The 17,982-nt window shown below is 33.5% G+C and overlaps 1 protein-coding gene across 2 annotated transcripts in view; it reads right to left on the bottom strand.

The window, feature by feature from the left end:
- Positions 1–17,982, bottom strand: part of Rrp5 (Ribosomal RNA Processing 5) — a 681,802-nt gene that overhangs the window by 643,521 nt on the left and 20,299 nt on the right. For both annotated transcript variants that reach the window (XM_090392300.1, XM_090392301.1), the window contains exon 3: positions 6,130–6,246. In XM_090392300.1, the coding sequence (XP_090248426.1) occupies positions 6,130–6,246 (117 nt within the window). The remainder of the gene's footprint in view (positions 1–6,129; positions 6,247–17,982) is intronic.

Raw genomic sequence — 17,982 nt, 5'->3', positions numbered from 1 at the left:
TTGCAAAGGTGGAGCAAGCTACCAACACTCCTGTCTCAGTATCTCCTATAATGCAAAACACATCTCCTTGCGGATATGTCTAATGTTATGCATTAAAGGAAGGGCCACTACCCAGACTAGTTTCGACCTTTATTGAGGTCTCTTCAGTGGGAGCCAGGCCCAAGTTGAGATACCAGGCAGAAGCATTAGCAGGTTATCTCTACCTATAGGAGTTGCCAATTGGTGTGCCACCCTTTTTTAATCGCTTACTCTGGATTTAGAGAAAGATGTTGAAAGTTTATTTTTCACATGGTTAGAGTATAATAAATTTAGTTTAATCCTTTATCCAAGTGTGAGCAAACAAAGTTTGTGCCTGAAAGTATCTTCAGGACTGGGATAAGGTGGTACAACACCACCTTACCCCAGTCCTGAAGATACTTTCAGGCGCAAACTTTGTTTGCTCACACTTGGATAAAGGATTAAACTAAATTTATTACAGATCTTTTTTATATTCCCATGATTTCTCAACTATTTGTCATAAAGTGAAGATCTCATCCTGACAGCCTATTTGGCCTGAATTCAGCTTGTTCTTTCACAATTCTTCTCAACCGTTTCTCAAGTATACTCGCATAAATCTTACCAGGAACACTCAGTAGGGAAATATCTCTAATTTTCACATTCACTTTTATTTCTCTTTTTATATATGGGTACTATGAGAGCTCTACTCCAATCACTGTGAATTTGTCCCTCTGTCCAGGCCATTTGAACTATGGAGTGCAGCCGCTGTAAGACTCTTATACCACCATACTTCAGCATTTCTGGTCGAATATCATCTACTCCTGCTGCCTTTCCACATTTCAAGACTTTGATGGCTTTTTCCTAATTCAAGTATAGATAAGTATTTCTGACTGTATGCCTGTTGAGTGTTTTTTTTATCACTGTGCTATCACTGCTTGTTTCATTTAGCAATTTTTCGAAGTAATTATTGCATACTTCAAGGATATCTTTTTCTCCAGTTTTCATGTCACTTTATTATCTCTAATTCCTTTTACAACATTCTTTCCTCCATTTCGCCAGAATATCTTGCCACCTTCTTGATATTTATTTTCTAAGTTCTTGCCAAAGTCTTCCCATGACTTTTATTTAGCTGGTTTTGCATAGTGTTTAGCTTTCTTACATTTGTCTCTGTATTCTCTAAGAGCACAAGCTAACTTATTTGCCAGGAACTTTTGATATGCTTCCTTCTTTTCCTTCACTGCCTCTTTAACTTCCTGTGTCCACCATGGAGTTCTGATTTTTCTATCCTTGCAGACAACCTCACTTGCTTCTCTGGCTGAATCAATCAGGGTTTTCTTCAAGGCTTGCCACTGAATCTCCAAAGTTTGGTTCCTGTTCTCAAACTGTTTTATTTTTTCTTCAATAATCTTTGTGAATGTTAGTCTACAGTTCACATCTGAGAGCTGCTCAACATTTACTCGCTTTAAAACTTTCTTACATGTTCGTATTTTCATATGATATTCAATTTTGTCTTACTCAAGACTAAATAGTGATCTCTTCCAATTTCAAATCCTCTGTACACTCTGGTGTCCTGCACCAGGGAGAAAACATGACTATTGACAATAACATAGTCAATGAGACTTTTCTTATTCCTTGCCTCTTCTCTCCATGTGAATTTGTGCACATTTTTATGTTGAAACAATGTGTTAGTAATAACCAGTCCATGTTGTGAGCAGAAATCCAACAGGTATTTGCCATTATTATTAGCTTTGCTCTTTTCTCCAAATTTTCCCCGAAACATTTTTGTATGTCTGACAATTATTTCCTACTCTGCTATTTAGATACGCGACGATGACCAACTTTTACTTTTTCATTGTGTCAGTAGTTTTCTCTAGAGCCTCAAAAAACTCCTCCACTTCTACCTTAGTAGAACCTTCTGTGGGATCATAGGCACAAATAAGTCTCATTGTCCAGTTCCCCATTCTGATATTTGCCCACATCACTCTACTTGAGACTGCCTGCCATTCAAGAAGATTAGTCTCGTATTTAGTGAAGAATACTATGGCTATTCCTTTTCCTTGATTGTCATTGCCTGAGTATAACATTTTGTATTTATTGCTCATAAAGATCTCACCAGTTTTGTCATTTTTGTTTCTACCCCTATTATGTCGATCTGGTATTTATCCAATTCCTCAGCTAGCTCCATTTCTTTGCCATTCAGGTTTCTTATGTTGATAGTACTGATCTTTAACTCTGGTGATGCTGATTTGGATGTGTTTTCAGATTTGTTCCAGTAGCTGACTTTTTGCTGTTTGCCCGGGTTCCCTGGCAAAAACAGTGAAAAATCAGATATCAAAATTGGAGATATTAATCTCACTCTTTACTTTATATAGATAATCTTAGGCTGCTGAATAAATCTAGTAGTACAAGTCTGTAGGATTCTCTGGTGAATAACTGCTGTAATAAACTTGGTATGAAAATCAGCAATAAAAATATGAGGGCAACTGAAAATAGGCTGAAAGATTGAAAACATCAACTGCATCCTATATGGAGAAACTATAGAAAAAAGTAAAACATTTCAGCTATTTAGTCATCATTTTTAATGCAGATGGTAAAATAAATATGGAAATAAACAGAAACAGCAAAGATAGTATGAATATGTATATGATATAAATAAATATGTATATGGCATGAATAAATGTATATAGAAGACAAGAGAAATTAGTTAAAGCACTAAACTGGGTTTTTACAAGATAGTGTTCAAACTAATTTTAACTAATGGATCTGAGAGGGGTTAGAAACTGAACACTTGATCAAAGATTGGAGGCCAGAGATATAACAGATATGAGAGTTCTGAGAAAAATTAGGGGAGTGAACAGATGGCATGAATGGCAGTATCATATTAAAAATGAGGATATTAGAAAGAACCTGACACTGTTAACATTCTGGAATGTTTTAGTGGAACTAATCTCAGATCATTTAAACAAAATGGGGAAGGGAAAGTTAGCATAATAAATATATTTTTGCCAGGATGGCAGAAAAACTCTTAAAGAAGAAGACACATCTAAGCAGACTGACACAATAAGAAATGTCTTAGAAAACAGAAATATAAGACCTAATTACGAGGGTAGTCTGAAAAGTTCTCGGCCTAACAATGAAAAAACGATTTAATTAAATTTAATCAAGGGTTGTTTTTGACTCCGATGTCTTGCAAATGTGCTTTGGTCTGAGCACGTTTAAATGCTATTAAGTTTGTTGCGGTACGATATCTGCAAAATATATCCCATGCTCTATCTTGATCTGCTTCGCACTACTTGGTTCCACCAAGGCTTTGGAATGAGTGGAAATCAGGATGTTGTTTTTGGAATTGCTGCAGTGGCTGAAAATGTGTCAGCCTGGTCCATTTTCTACATGTGCATTCATGTGGGAGAACATGGTTCTGTGAAGATAGTAATGAAAAGAGGAAAATGATCACTTCCACATGTTTTCATCAACATTCCATGTAAGTAATGGAAAAAAGGCTGTGGAACAGATTGTAAGAGCGACTACTAAATAAGAGCAGGTAGGCATTTGGAAGAAGATATTTGCTCCATTATTAATAAGGGTGAGGTCACAGTTGTCGAGCATTCACTCAATGATACAACCTCATCTATTCATATTGGTGTTATTCCACAGAGTGTTATGTCCATTAAAGTCACTCATTAAAAGTATGGGCTGAGGCAGTTCTAATATGAGATTATCGAGTTCCGTTTCATTTAATTCAGAGCTTGGTGGTAAATATATGAGGGTGGTCTGAAAAGTTCTCGGCCTAACAATGAAAAAACGAATTTAAAATTTCAAAATTACTTTTATTTTTCAACATAATCTCCCTTAAGACTAATACATTTATTACAGCGCTATTATCCCATCCGTGCAGTGGCTCTCAGTAAGATCTGCAAAATACTCCTCTACAGCTGCAATCACCTCTTGATCCAAAGAAAAACGCTGACAAGGAACATTTTTAGTTTTGGGAAGAGATAAAAGTCAGAGGGAGCCAAATCTGGGGGAATAGGGTGGATGTTCCAACAATTCATAGTGCAAATCCCTTAATTATCCCATTTCCAAAACACCTTTGCAGGCAGAGGTGCATTTTCCTGATGAAAGATGATTTTATTCTTCTGCAAACTGGGTCTTTTCTCACGAATTTTTTTTAGTCTAGTTTGGTTGTCTGGTTAAAAGATCAGAATAATATTCCCTGGTTATTGTTTTACCCTTTTCAAGATAATTAATAAACAAAATGCCTTTAGCATCCCAAAACACTGATGCCATGACCTCTCCTGCTGATCGAACCAACTTTGTCTTCTTTAGCGCTGAACAACCGGCTTCTGTCCACTGTTTTGACTGCTGTTTGAATTCTGGTGTGTAATGGTGAATCCAAGTCTCGTCCACAGTAATAAATCAAGGCACGAAGTCAGTTTTATTCTTGTTAAAACGCTCCAAGCACTGTTCAAAAATTTTCATGGGAGTGTGTTTTTTATCTGTTATGAGCAAGCACTGCACCCATCTTGAGCAAAGCCTTTTCATTTGCAATTCTTTATGAAAAATGTATCCTGCACGTTCTTCTGAAATGCCTATAGTCTCAGCAATTTCACACACTTTGACTCGCCGGTCATCCAATACCATATCGCGCACTTGTTCAATGATTTCTGGTGTTGTTACACTTTTTGGATGTCCTTCATGTGGTTCATCTTCAAGGCTGGTTTAAACGGCCACGTTTAAACTCGGCAGCCCATTTCTTAATTGTCGAAAACAAAGGAGATGAGTGCCTATAAACGTTTATGAACACTTTGAATGAATTTCGTTTGGTGTTAAACCTTCTTTTACGAAGAATTTTATAACTGCACGATACTCAATTTTATCCATTTCAAGGGATACAGACGACACTTTTGCTTCAGACAGCTGTATAAAACATACTTGCAATTTCACATGGATGCTTATGATAGATGGACCAACTTAGAAAAAAAAAAATCTTGTCGATAGTGTTGCCATCTATAGTCAAGGCCGAGAACTTTTCAGACCACCCTTGTATACTGGAGTCTTGAAAGATAAAAGATTAATTCAGAGGAATTATGATGGAACTTTTTCGTGTAGTACTATTATGATATCCTATACACCCTCCTGAGGATATGTTAGGAATTTCATGATGATGACAGAGTGGTTTATCTTATCTCCATAGTGTATTATGGCTGTCAACTGCATGTGTTCTTCTTGACGGTTTTATTATTATTTATTTATTTTTGATGGCAAGTTTCTAGGTGGAAAAATTCTTCCATCTCTGTTTGAGACTGGCTAACCCACCTTCAGTTGAAAAGACCAGATAAACATTCTCTGTACTAGATGGGATTCAAATCCATGTCTTTCCAACCAAATAGAAACTGACTGGGTTATGGATGCTCTAGACATGATAGGTTCTGCAGAAAATCAAGAGAGTGAACAGATGGAATCAACAGAATTATTTCAAAAATGAAGATATTATAAAGGAACATAGCAATGTTAGCATTCAAGAACATATCATCCAAGGTAGCATTGATCACTTAAACAGAATGGGAGAGAGGAAAATCTAGGAAAATAGATGTCTGACTTTGGAAGGAAGACCAAGATCTAGGCAGATCGATGCAGTCAGCAAAGCCTTAGAAAACGAAAACATAATATCCGACAATATGGGATAGTTGATAAGAGTTGATAAGATAGGATCTGGAAGAGGATTGCTCAATGATGTAAATTTACTTTATCAGGTTAACTTATATACCCCTTTTTAGAGTATATATCAGTATATGATGATTTAATATCTGTGAGAGTGTCATGTTCAATATATAATGCTAACAAAGAAAAATAAAACTACAGCTATAGCAAACTCATAGGGACAATAGGAAGTTTGTTATAATGAACAGTTTACTACAGTGAATTCCTTTTAGCATACTATTATACCTATGTAGCTTTGGTGGGATTTTTCAGCACTTGATTATAGTGATCTAGTTTGTTATAATGATGTCTAGCTTGGTATCTTTAACACACACACACATATATATATATATAAATATTATACAGCAAAATCAAGAACAACATTCCTAAAATAATGTATTTAATTCATATTATTCAAGTTTATTAAAATACCTTAAAACTAAGAGGTTCTATGACTGTTGTCCATGCTTCATGATCATTAATTTCATGGTCTGCATTTTTCTTCTTCTTTGCTCTCTTTTTCTTAGCACCAATTTTGTTTAATGAAGTCTAAAGATCAAAATACAAAATAAAACAAATTTCTGGTATAAATGCATGATAAAAAGAAAATACACAAAAAATGAAAAAGAAAAAAAAAAAATTTAAGTGCTCCTTTGGCTCAATTAATTTCTATTAATTGAATAGAAGTATATAAGATGGTTTTTAAACCAATTTTATATTATCGATATGAGAGCTGGGTTATAAATAAAACAAGTCGATCAACAATCAGAGACCACAGATAGGAGTGTCCGAGAAAATTCTGGGGAAGGAACAGATGGCATCAATGATAGAATTATATTAAAATTTCAGAGAGAATATTTCAATGATATTATAAAAAAATAGCAATTTACAGAAATATAAACAAGATTTCTGTTTGGTTACATGTGTAGAGGCTTAAGTGCTGTGAGGACATCATGTTGGAGGCTTAATGGATTTTTTACAACACTCAAAAAGAATTAAAATAGAATTTAATACTTCCTATATTTCGTCCTAGTCACTAGGACATCTACGGGGATTACAAAAACAATTAATGTAACATATACACAAATAACAAACAATACTAAGCCCAACCACGTGGGTGACACTAAAGTCCTATCTAGGTAGAGTGCCCTCTAAGGGCAGTAGTAGGTGGTCTGGAATGTAAGGTGGGACCTCTGGTGATGAGTGTTTCCCAAACTTCCGAAGATTTGGGAAACACTCATCACCAGAGGTCCCACCTTACATTCCAGGCCACCTACTACTGCCTTTAGAGGGCGCTCTACCTCGATAGGACTTTAGTGTCACCCACGTGGTTGGCTTAGTATTGTTTGTTATTTGTGTATATGTTACATTAATTGTTTTTGTAATCCCCGTAGATGTCCTAGTGACTAGGACGAAATATAGGAAGTATTAAATTCTATTTTAATTCTTTTTGAGTGTTGTAAAAAATCCATTAAGCCTCCAACATGATTACGTGTGCATAAAATATTTTACTTTACAACATTGGGCTGAGGGCTCACCTCCACCACATCCATTTCTTTCTTGTCCTTCACAACTTGATGCAAACAACTCTGAAAGAATACTCAGTTTACCAAATTCTGGAATGTCAACCATATACTACTTTATAAGTGCTAGTCGTAGATTATATTTCATATCAAAATTATTTCTCTGAAATGTTTACATATTTTTAAATAAAATGCTTTTTACTGATAAGTAAATAAACAAGCAAACGACTAATAAGTAAAAACAATAATACTGTACACTAAGAGGCTTATTAATTGCAGTATTTTTAGTCTTCAAAATATACGTAAAGAAAGACCTCATTTTACATTTCCTCTATTTACAAAAATTCAAAATTAAGGAACATTTCAAAATCAATAAAAGAAAATCAAAAACAAAAACAACAAAAAGCAAAAAACAAAAGCATAAATGCAACATATTGGCAGCATTAACTCTTGTCTTTTGGGTTATATTCTATGCCAGTGTGGTGAGAAAGTAAAAGTTTATGTTTTGGTACACAGCAAACCATGTTGTAAGGAATGCTAAAAAAAGTGAAAGTAGTTTAAATAATATTAGTATTTAAACAGTAAATTAAAAATGCAATCTAAAAGTAGAGCCTGATTCAGCATCTTCATCAGCTTAAAAAAAAAAAAGCAGAAAAATCACTTACCACTGGGAAAAATATTGCAGATTTGATGCATTGAATCAGGTTAGCATCATTCTGATGTAAAGCATTAAAATTAGTGACATCTACAGTTTCAACAATAGTAACCAATGCAAATAAAGCGTTCACATGTAGGAACTGTTAATGCAAAAGTGTCAAGAAGAACATCATGTTCAAGGAGTGAAGTAATGGAAAAAAATGGAAAAATTATTAGTGGTGCTGTGTATTGGCGATATGAAACAAAGTAACATTCCTGTAACTTAAGCAGCAATCATGGACAAAGCAGAATTCGTTTTCTCATTAAGGCTTCTCCATTATGCCATTATATGGTATTTTTACTTTAATTTATAACTTATTGTCTTACGTTATTTACAAACATTATTTATGTAAAATAATTATAAAATAGCCATAATTCTTTAAAAATATTGCAAAACTGTTAACTAGTAAAGCTCAGTTTGCACAGTGAAGGAACCAAGTTCATTTAAACACATTATAATTTTACCTTAATTCTTTACCTTAAAAATGAGGCCTTCCTGTATACATAATCAACTTTATCTGTCAAGATAATTTCAAATAATCTGCTAAATAATAACTATAAGTTGCTCTATTCAGGCAACAATGATTAGTTAAAGGATGGAGTAGCTATAACAATCAACACTAATTAAAAAGATATATTTGGTGATAATTTCAATTAGAATGATATAGACAAATTGGAAAATAAGGAATTGGAAAAATGACTTATTTGTGCCTACCATCCCACAGAAGGCTCTTGCAAAGAAGAAATGGATTAGTCCAAGTCATGAGAGAAGGTGGGTGACATGCTCTTTTTTAGATCTCAAGTGGCTGAGATCTAAACAGTGAGAAATGAGCACTGAATATATGAATATGTTTTGGAAATGGCAAAAAAGAAAAAGCTAATAACCTGCTAAATAATTATGTAATAATAATAAATATACATATATATAAATAACAATAAAAGAAATAATAGCTCTCTGCTGGATTTTTGTTCTGGACATGGACTAGTAATTTCTAATATAATGATGCAACGTAATATGCATAAATTCACATGGAAGAAAACATATAGGAAATAAGAAAAATTGTTTTGGATATTATTATCAATAGTGATTTCTAATGTACAAATATTATTGAATAAAGAAATGAAAGTGTGAAAACAAAAATCAAACTTTGGAAACTAGTAGCAAACTCTGAAGAAAGCATGAAGTTGTGTGTAAGGATTTAAAAAAAAAAAAAAATCATGGACTGTGCTTCATGGCTGAATCAAGAATCACAGTCCAGAAAGAAAGAAAAAAAAAAAAAAAACATATCAAAAGCATCTATGAAGTAAATTAGCAGATACCCCAAGAGAAAATAGATAAAAATGCACAAATGCCACATGCATATGTAGCTAAATAAGTTATGGAAAATATTCGGTAAAAAATTCTTATTACTCAGACACCTCGATGGAGTCTGAAAACTCATCGAAGGAGATCCAAACTATCTGCACAATATCTTTCCTTGAATTCAATGACAGACAAAGCATTCATAACTGACTCTGACAACCCATTAGGCTGATTCACCACTTTCCAAGCAAAAATGTAGTCCTTTCACACTTGCTGACACGCTTACTCCACTTCTAGAGATGACCTCTTGGCGTGTCTTCTCAAACCAAGGCTGAAATATCTCCTCTCCATCAACCTTATAAAACCCTTTTAGTAACTTAAATGTTTCTATCATATCACCTCTTTTCTGCTATCAACCAACTTTTGCAACCCACACACACATACCATCAATCTATCATCACAGAGATCATTCCACAGACCAATCACCATCTTGGTCACTCAACTCTATCCTCTCCACCACTTCTTCATCTCAAGAACCTCAGGTGACCAGACCTGATCACAATAATCCAGATGGGGACAAATCAAGGCCTCATAAAGTGGAAGATAACATTCCTATATCTGCTTGTTAGTGCATTCTTCAATAATAACTAAGTAATCCTATTAGCAACCTTGGTTACCTTAGCAATTCCGAATTCAAATCTATCTACCACCTCCAAATCCCTAGCCTCATCAATTTTCCAGGATACAGTTTCAACAATGTGATATGAAGCTGTAATCATTTTTTATCTCAAAAATGCACGACTAGATTTTCCTGCATTAAACTGACACCCATTATCTTTTGCCCATATACTGTTAGCATATTTAAATCATTCTACAAACTCTCTAACATCATCTTGATGAACTGTTATGTTACCTAATTTTGCATCATCAGCAAACAACTGAATATTTCCCTTCCAATCATCTTCTATATTATTTATATAGATTATTTATATTATTTATAAATACTAACCACTCAGCCAACCGGCCTGGTTGGCTGAGTGGATAGCATGTCCGCTCTCCAGACAAAAGGCTGCGGGTTCGAATCCTGCCGTGGGCATGGATGTTTGTGATTGTCTGTGGTGGACAGAAGATGCCATTGGTGGAGACGGAGAGTTGTAGAGTAGGTGCCTCCCCTCGATGAGTCTTAGACTCCCTGAAGGTGTCAAATAATAATAATATATACAAAATAAACAGTAATGGCCCAAACACAAAGCCTTGAAGTACATCACTTGCTTTTTCCTGAATTATGCTCTACCATATACTACTTTATGGTCCATTAAATGACCACATATCCATATCACCATGTATCATTTTTTTAAATTTGCATAACAGAGTTCCATGTAGGTATCCTGTCAAACACTGCTAAAAATTCAGGAGTATCATTGTGTGGCCTTTCTCTCTGTCCAACTCAGCTATATCTTTCTATTATAAAATGTTGACAAAGAGTGTCATATTCTTTTCCATCCATTTCTGAATTATGTCTTTGACCAAATTTTCCAAGCCCTTTGTCACTGCTCCAGAAATACTCAATGGTCTGCAATTTGCTATTGCAGTCTTGGAGCCTCCTATATTTTGCCCTTTTCTCACTCCCTTGGGACTTTATCAAAGCTGAGACTTGAGTTAAATAGCCTAGTTAAAGGCAATACTATTTTCTATGCACATTGTTGTAATACATGACTTGATATCCTATCTAATCCCATGACCATATTTGCATTGGGATTCTGCAATATTCTAATGCTTGCAATTTTTCAACTTCTTTCTGTTCTCACATCAGTTCCTGTCACAGCAATATCTTCACTTGGATAAGACCGTGGCAAAGTGATCACTTAGTAACTCAACTATTTGCATCTCATTCTGTCACCTCACTACCATCATCACTCATTAACGATCATAGTCATTCTTCCATTTTTTTTACTTGCTACGTAGAAAATGATCTCTTTGAAATTTCCTTTGGCCTGCTCAACTTTGCATAATCTGATTTTGCCTTCCTTACCACACTAGTCACCTTTCTTGCCTGTGCCTTATACTACTTGTAAGCTTTTTGATCATCTTTCTCCTTATATACCCCCAAAATGTTTTTTTTTTTTTTTTTTCAGTTCCTGCATTCCCTTGCAGATTATTATGCCATCACACTGGTTTAAGGTGCATTCTATGCTTGTCATCATAACACGCCCTATAGTTCCACATTTCTTTCTTAACTGAAAATTCCACATTTCTCAAACTCCCAAGTTAAGAATGCATGATCAAAATCTCCCAATTAGAGGAAATGTGAACAATTGATTATGAACTGATCTTAGGCTTCTAATGCATGTTTCACATTAACCATTATGTCCCCTGGCCTCTATCTCATACCAGATTGCCTCAAATGAACTGTCTTCCATGTGTATTCTTAATGATTACTTGTTCTTTTGGGTGCAATTCAGTTTCATCTGCTATCATCAGCAGCATTCTACCACAATCTCCTATTCTCTATATCCTCCTTGATAATTCTATACCCTCTCACATTGTATCCCTATAACTACATCATCTGCTTTCAGCCAAGTTTCACTAATATTTATAACTTTTACAAGGTTCACTAACCAATGACCAAAACTATTCCCTCTTATTCCTGATACTTCTAATATCAGCATGTGTAAACAGTATCATCGTCTTAAGCCCCAACCATCTTTACACAATATATTGATGAATTCAGAATTGATGATAATATCATGAAGGCAAAAGATTGTTCTACATTTTATAAGTACGTTTAATAAGCTCATTTTAATAAGCTTAATATAATTTTTAATAAGCTCAGCAATGGAGTCAAGTCCTGTAAAAAGAATCACAGACAATAAAAATGACATAAAAACTGAAAATAGATATTCTGAATGTTTTGGGTAATTATTTTGAAAGAATGTTAAATGAAAATGAGAGAAACAGTGACAGGAGGGTCTTCTTCTTCTTCTCTCTTCCATCATCTATGTGGATGATGATGAGGCCGAATGAACTCTTTCCACTTCTGTCTGTCCCAGGAGAGTCCGAACAATTCTGTCCAGTTTGGTGTCGCTTGTTGTGATTTGGTTTTCAGGTCCTCTTTTATTTTGTCTATCCATCTAATTCTGGGCTGTCCTTTGGATCTTTTACCTTCCATCGTTGTATTCAGGGCTTTAGATGGTAGTCTTTCTGTTCCTATGGCCAAACCATCACAGTCTTCTTTCTTGGATTTTGTCTATTATTGTTATTTCTTGTTTTATTCGTTTCCTCATGTCTTCGTTTCTTAGTCGATCCAGCAGAGATACTCCAAGTAATCTTCCTAGCCAACCCATTTCAGTAACTAATAATTTTTTCTCTTCAGCCTTTTGAGATTCCAGCATTCACTTCCATAGAGGAGTATTGGGAGGACCATTGTTTCATAGATTCTTACTTTTGTTACTTGTTTGATGTTTGTTTTGTCTATATTTATGTTTAATCCAGATTTTAAACACTCCTTTATTTTATCAGAAATTCGCTGTAGATTTTCTTCTATGCTTGCAAGTAATGCAATGTCGTCTGCAAATTTTAAATTTGTCACATTTTTCCCATATATTTTGATTCCAGATTCTTCATTGTTTAAGGCCTTATTGGTTGTCCTTTCTTTCAGTTACACAGTGATCAGCATTCATTTTAAAAATTTATGGAATTTTCAACCGTGTTAAAAAAACTTTTTTATTATCTTGACGTTTAGATCTTCACAACAAGATCATCATCTGAGCATACATCAATATACATGAAAAGCTGAGTTACATTATTAACTGTAAGCTAAAGAAACAATGATTTGATCACATGTTATTCTACTGGCATGACCTCTAGTGAAAAAAAAAAAAATTACATCAAGCTAAATCTATTTACGATGACAGGAATAAACATTCTTTCAGAAACGATGATGTCCTATTTTTAGTATTACAAAAATAGGACACCTTATTTTTGCTTTTAAGATACTGGATTTTCTACAGTCCTGTTTATAGTTGTTCTTAGTGAGGAACGTTCCGTGGGTCGAATATATATACCTTCCATATGTTTGGGATTTTTAGACCATCATTATTGTTCAGATTGGGGTGGTTGATAATAATCTCACATGCTTCCTTAAATTTCCGTTCATACCATGTTTTAGTGCGATGTAGACAGCTAGTGCGAAAGCCTTACTGGTTGCTTCTTCCAGTGTAAGATTGAACAGGTCTGGTGAGAGATTGCATCCCTGTCTTACTTTGCTCTGTGTGTGGAACCAGTTGGTTAAGGTGTCCTCCATTCGTACTGCACTTTCAGATTTCTCACACAGATTCTTTATTATTCTTATGGTTTTGTTGGGAATTCCAAATTCTTCCATAGTTCTTTTCTACGGATTGAATCAAATGCCTGACGAAAGTCTATGAAATTTATGTAGCAAATTTGGTTGTACTCTAGTGTCTTTTCTATTAGCTGTCTTAAGGTGAATAGTTGATCAATTGTGCTTCGCCCTGGTCTGAAACCGGCTTGTTCTTCTCCTAGTGCCAGTTCTATATATGGCTTAATTTGTTTTTGGAGTGCTTTCATAAAAACCTTACTTGGAATACTGAGGAGGCTAATGCCTCTGTAATTATTGCATTCCGTTTTATCTCCTTTTTTGTATATAGGAGTTATGACTGATTTGGTCCAATCAGTAGGCAATGCTTCATTTTTGTAGATCCTTTCAAATAATGTTTTTAATGGTTCCAAAAGTTGTTCCTTTCCTACTTTTAAGAATTCTGCATGTATTTGATCAATGCCAGGTGTTTTCCTAGTTTTGAGTTTTTCTATGCTGTGTGCTATTATTTCTTTGGTAAAGATATTTGTTTCCTCTTCCATTTCAGTGGCTGGAATTGTAATATCCTGGGAGCTGTTTTTATTATATAAATCTTTGAAGTATTCTTCCCATCTGGCAATTCTTTTTGTTTTACTTTCAATTAGTTGTCCCTCTTTGTTTCTAATCATTATAATTTTTGTTGCCCATGTCTTACTAATTTGGTCTACTTGTTTATATAATCCATGAAGGTTATTTTCTTTTGATAGCTTTTCGGCCATTTTGCATTTCTCTTCTAACCAGTTATTCTTGTCTCTTTTAACTAGTTTTCTAATTTCTCTGGTTAATCTATTATATTCATTTCTGTTACAGTTCTATTTTAGTTTCATGCTTTCTCTTTGATCGCTTAACCTTTTTACTTCATTCAAGATCCAATCCTTTTTACTTTCTCTTTCTGTGTAACCTATTGTTTTTTCTGCCGAATTTAATATTATTTCCTTTAATTTGCACCAATGTTCTTCGATGTTTATATTCTGTTTTGGTAGTTCCTTCAGGTTTTTATCTAGTTCTAGTTGATATTTTCTTAGAATATTGTTGTCTTGTAGTTTTTTTACATTCAGTCTCCTTTTGACTCTAAAAGTGCTTCCAGATTTTAACTTTATAATTCTTATTATAAATAAAATATTCAAGAGAAAAGTAGATGAAAATATTCAAAAGGAAGGTAGTGTTCAAATTTTCAACAGAAAAGTAGTTTTAAAATATTTAAGAATGCAATCAGGAGTACATATCAAACTTTAAGTTGAAAAAGTCAAAGAAATTAGAAAATTAGAAACCTGAACCGTGGAGAAGCAGCTGGAAAATATGGTATATAACTAGTAATTCTAAAAACTGGTGTAAAGGTTTTGAAGTGGGTACACTGAATACATCAGACAGCTGAATTCTGAATGACTGGAGTTCCCATAGTTGTTATTACGTGCCATCTAGTCAGGTAAGAATTTTGGTGATCTTGTGAACAAAAGCTCTCCATTGCATAGCACTCCTCAATAAAAAGGGAAATAAAACTGAATGTGAGATGACAGAGGAATTTCCCTACTAAGTATTCTGGGTAGGATTTAAGGAGAGATGTACTTGAGGAGAGGCTAAGAAAAATATCAAAGATTAAACAAAGGAAGAACAAGCAAACTGGGTTCAGAACAAATAGGGATTGTCAAAATCATATTTTCACTTAAGACATATAGTCCAGAAATCATGAGAATATAACAAGGATTTGTATTTTACATTTTGTAAATCTGGAAAAGGTATATGACAAGGAGCCTAGAAAAAGGCAGTTCAAAATGCTGCATTTATATATGGTGTAAATGGGATACTTTATTTCAGTTGTAAGCGGTTAGAAATGAGGGAGATATAAGAAGCTAGTTTAACATGAAATCGGGTGTAAATCAAGAGCACACACTATCTCTACTTATTCATCTTACTTGTCATATCTTATTCATCATGCTATATAAATCAAATAATGAAGGAATGTGGCAATCAACACTGGAGATGTTAATCTCAGCCCCCTTAAATAAATTCAGTATGTCTTCAGGATTCCTTAACTACACTAACTGCTGTAATAAACTTTGATATGGCAATCTGTATAAAAAGACCAAACTTAAAAAAAAAAAAAAATAGACAGGAACAGAGAAGAGATAAATTGTATTCTCAGTTATGAATCTATGATAAAGTAAAATATTTCAGCTGTTTAAGCATAATTTTCCTCAAAAATGAAAATTAAATATGGAAACATACCATAGAAAATACTGGTATTACGAGTAGCCTAGTTGAATTAATTTATATGATAGAGAGAGAGAGAGAGAGAGAGAGAGAGAGAAAGTAACAAATCACTGTGCAGTATATAAAACAAGTATTCAAAGCAATTTTATTCGGGGATTTGAGTGTTATGTGTTAGAAATAAAACAACTGATCAAAGGATTATAAACTACAGACATGACAGTTCTGAAATAAATTGGGAATATTGTTAATAATCATGTCAACTGCTCCAGTTATGATCTAATTCCTGTCAGCCGTGCCAATTACATTAATATCTCTCTGTAAAGAGACTGTAGAATCTAAGAAATGATTGAATTGAGACTAAATAAAATATATATATTTATATTTAATTAAACTAAATAAAATGATATACGTCATAAATAAAATTAATTTAAGAACTATGAAAACTATCTGGATCCAAGACCTTATAAATTAATATTATACATTAGAGATATCTCATCTTTATCGAATAAATTTATTCTCTCTCTTACTCCTATTAATGGTTTGCTTCAAATGTACTTAATCAGTCTACCAGAATGAACTTCTACAAACAATAAATGTTAATTAAAGTCAGTTCCTTTTCAGTCCTTTTCTCAAAATAATAAAACTTCTTACCTTCCTTGGGAGTATGCTGTTTTCTTATTTAGAATATATTGTTCCATTCATTTTCACTGTTTCACAGAGTATAAAAATTCTTGAGACAATATAATTACAAGTCACACAAATAACAAATTCATTACCAGAGGAAAAAATAGTTTATTTTACTACTTTATAACCAAAATGTATCTAAGTGGAGTTTTTTGTTAAAACTACTTTACAGTTTCAGATTTCTCTAATTACATCACTTGTTCCAATAAAGTAATTAATATCACTGCCATCCTTGAGACAGTAGATGACCACTTTCCATCTTGTGCTTTTCTTTGAAAGTTGAAATAGAACATCTACTTAATATCTTCTTTTATTTACTTGTTAACAGTCACAACTCAGTCTGAGTTAAAGGATTCAACTTGCTATGATTCTCTTTCTGAATCTTCTATTAATACATTCTGAATGTCAAGTTTTCCTAAACTTCCTAAAAACAAACTTCTCTGGTTTGCATCATCAAACTTCCATTCTCTCTCTCCATGTTTTTCTCTGTTATCCAGATACCAAATGCTCTCTCTGTCTGCTGTCAATCAGCCATCATTCTCCTTGGTGAGATTTGTGCATTTCTTCATCTAAATGGCAAATAAGAAGTCAGATAGTAACAGCTGATACACTGTCATCACTGGCGAAAAGAAAATGCCTTTACAATGAATGACAGATATCATAACACTTAACAATTGTGAATTACAATAATGAACATTGAGATTATTACACTATCGGATCTGGTAAGTACAATTCATCTGAAATACTTTACAATTCATTTTAACATAAATATCAATATCAGGCAGATCACAAATGACAATTATATGTGGTTACGAAACCAAAACTAACAAAATGCTAACATAGAGAAACTACTGTAAAAAGATTCATAACTGTAAATTATTACTATTTTTACAGTTCATCTTTCTCTCAAATTTTTCTTTTAAAAGAATTCTAAATATTTATCTTATATTTAACACAACTTACAATTCTTTGTAATGCCTATGTCTAGATCTGAAATAATAACGAGGTTCTTGCTGATCATTATGTTATGATTCATTATTTATAACTTCTGATTGGTACTAGTTTCAGAACAATCTAATGCTAGAGATAATTGGGAATTTATCTCCCAATTCATTATATTTACAAATTTCATTTTTGCACTTTTCAAATATTTCATTTAAATTACTAGAAATATTTTCTAATTTACAGAATCATCACTATTAGAATCAAATTCCACAGACTGAGATGCTTTATCTTCTCTAAATAAATCTAAGGTATTTTCACTTTCCTCAGGCTTATTTAATTCTAAGTTAACCAATCTATGATACTCTGCCACTATTTCATCCATATTAGATTCTTTATGATTCTCATCACTCTTATGTTGTAGATTATCTGAATTATGTACTTTGGGGATTCTGTAATTTCTTATATTAAGTTTTGTTTTACCAAAATTTCTTAAATTTCTCCTTTGCTGTGTATCTGAATTATGAAGTTTTAAATTTTTCTTTCTTAAT

The sequence above is a fragment of the Typopeltis vanoorti genome, chromosome 5 (genome assembly GCF_054136105.1).
Source record: "Typopeltis vanoorti isolate ZY-2024b chromosome 5, IOZ_Tvanoo_1.0, whole genome shotgun sequence".
Classification (NCBI taxonomy): Eukaryota; Metazoa; Arthropoda; class Arachnida; order Uropygi; family Thelyphonidae; genus Typopeltis; species Typopeltis vanoorti.
The sequence above is the reverse complement of the archived record's forward strand: the minus strand, read 5'-3'. Positions and strand labels throughout refer to the sequence as shown.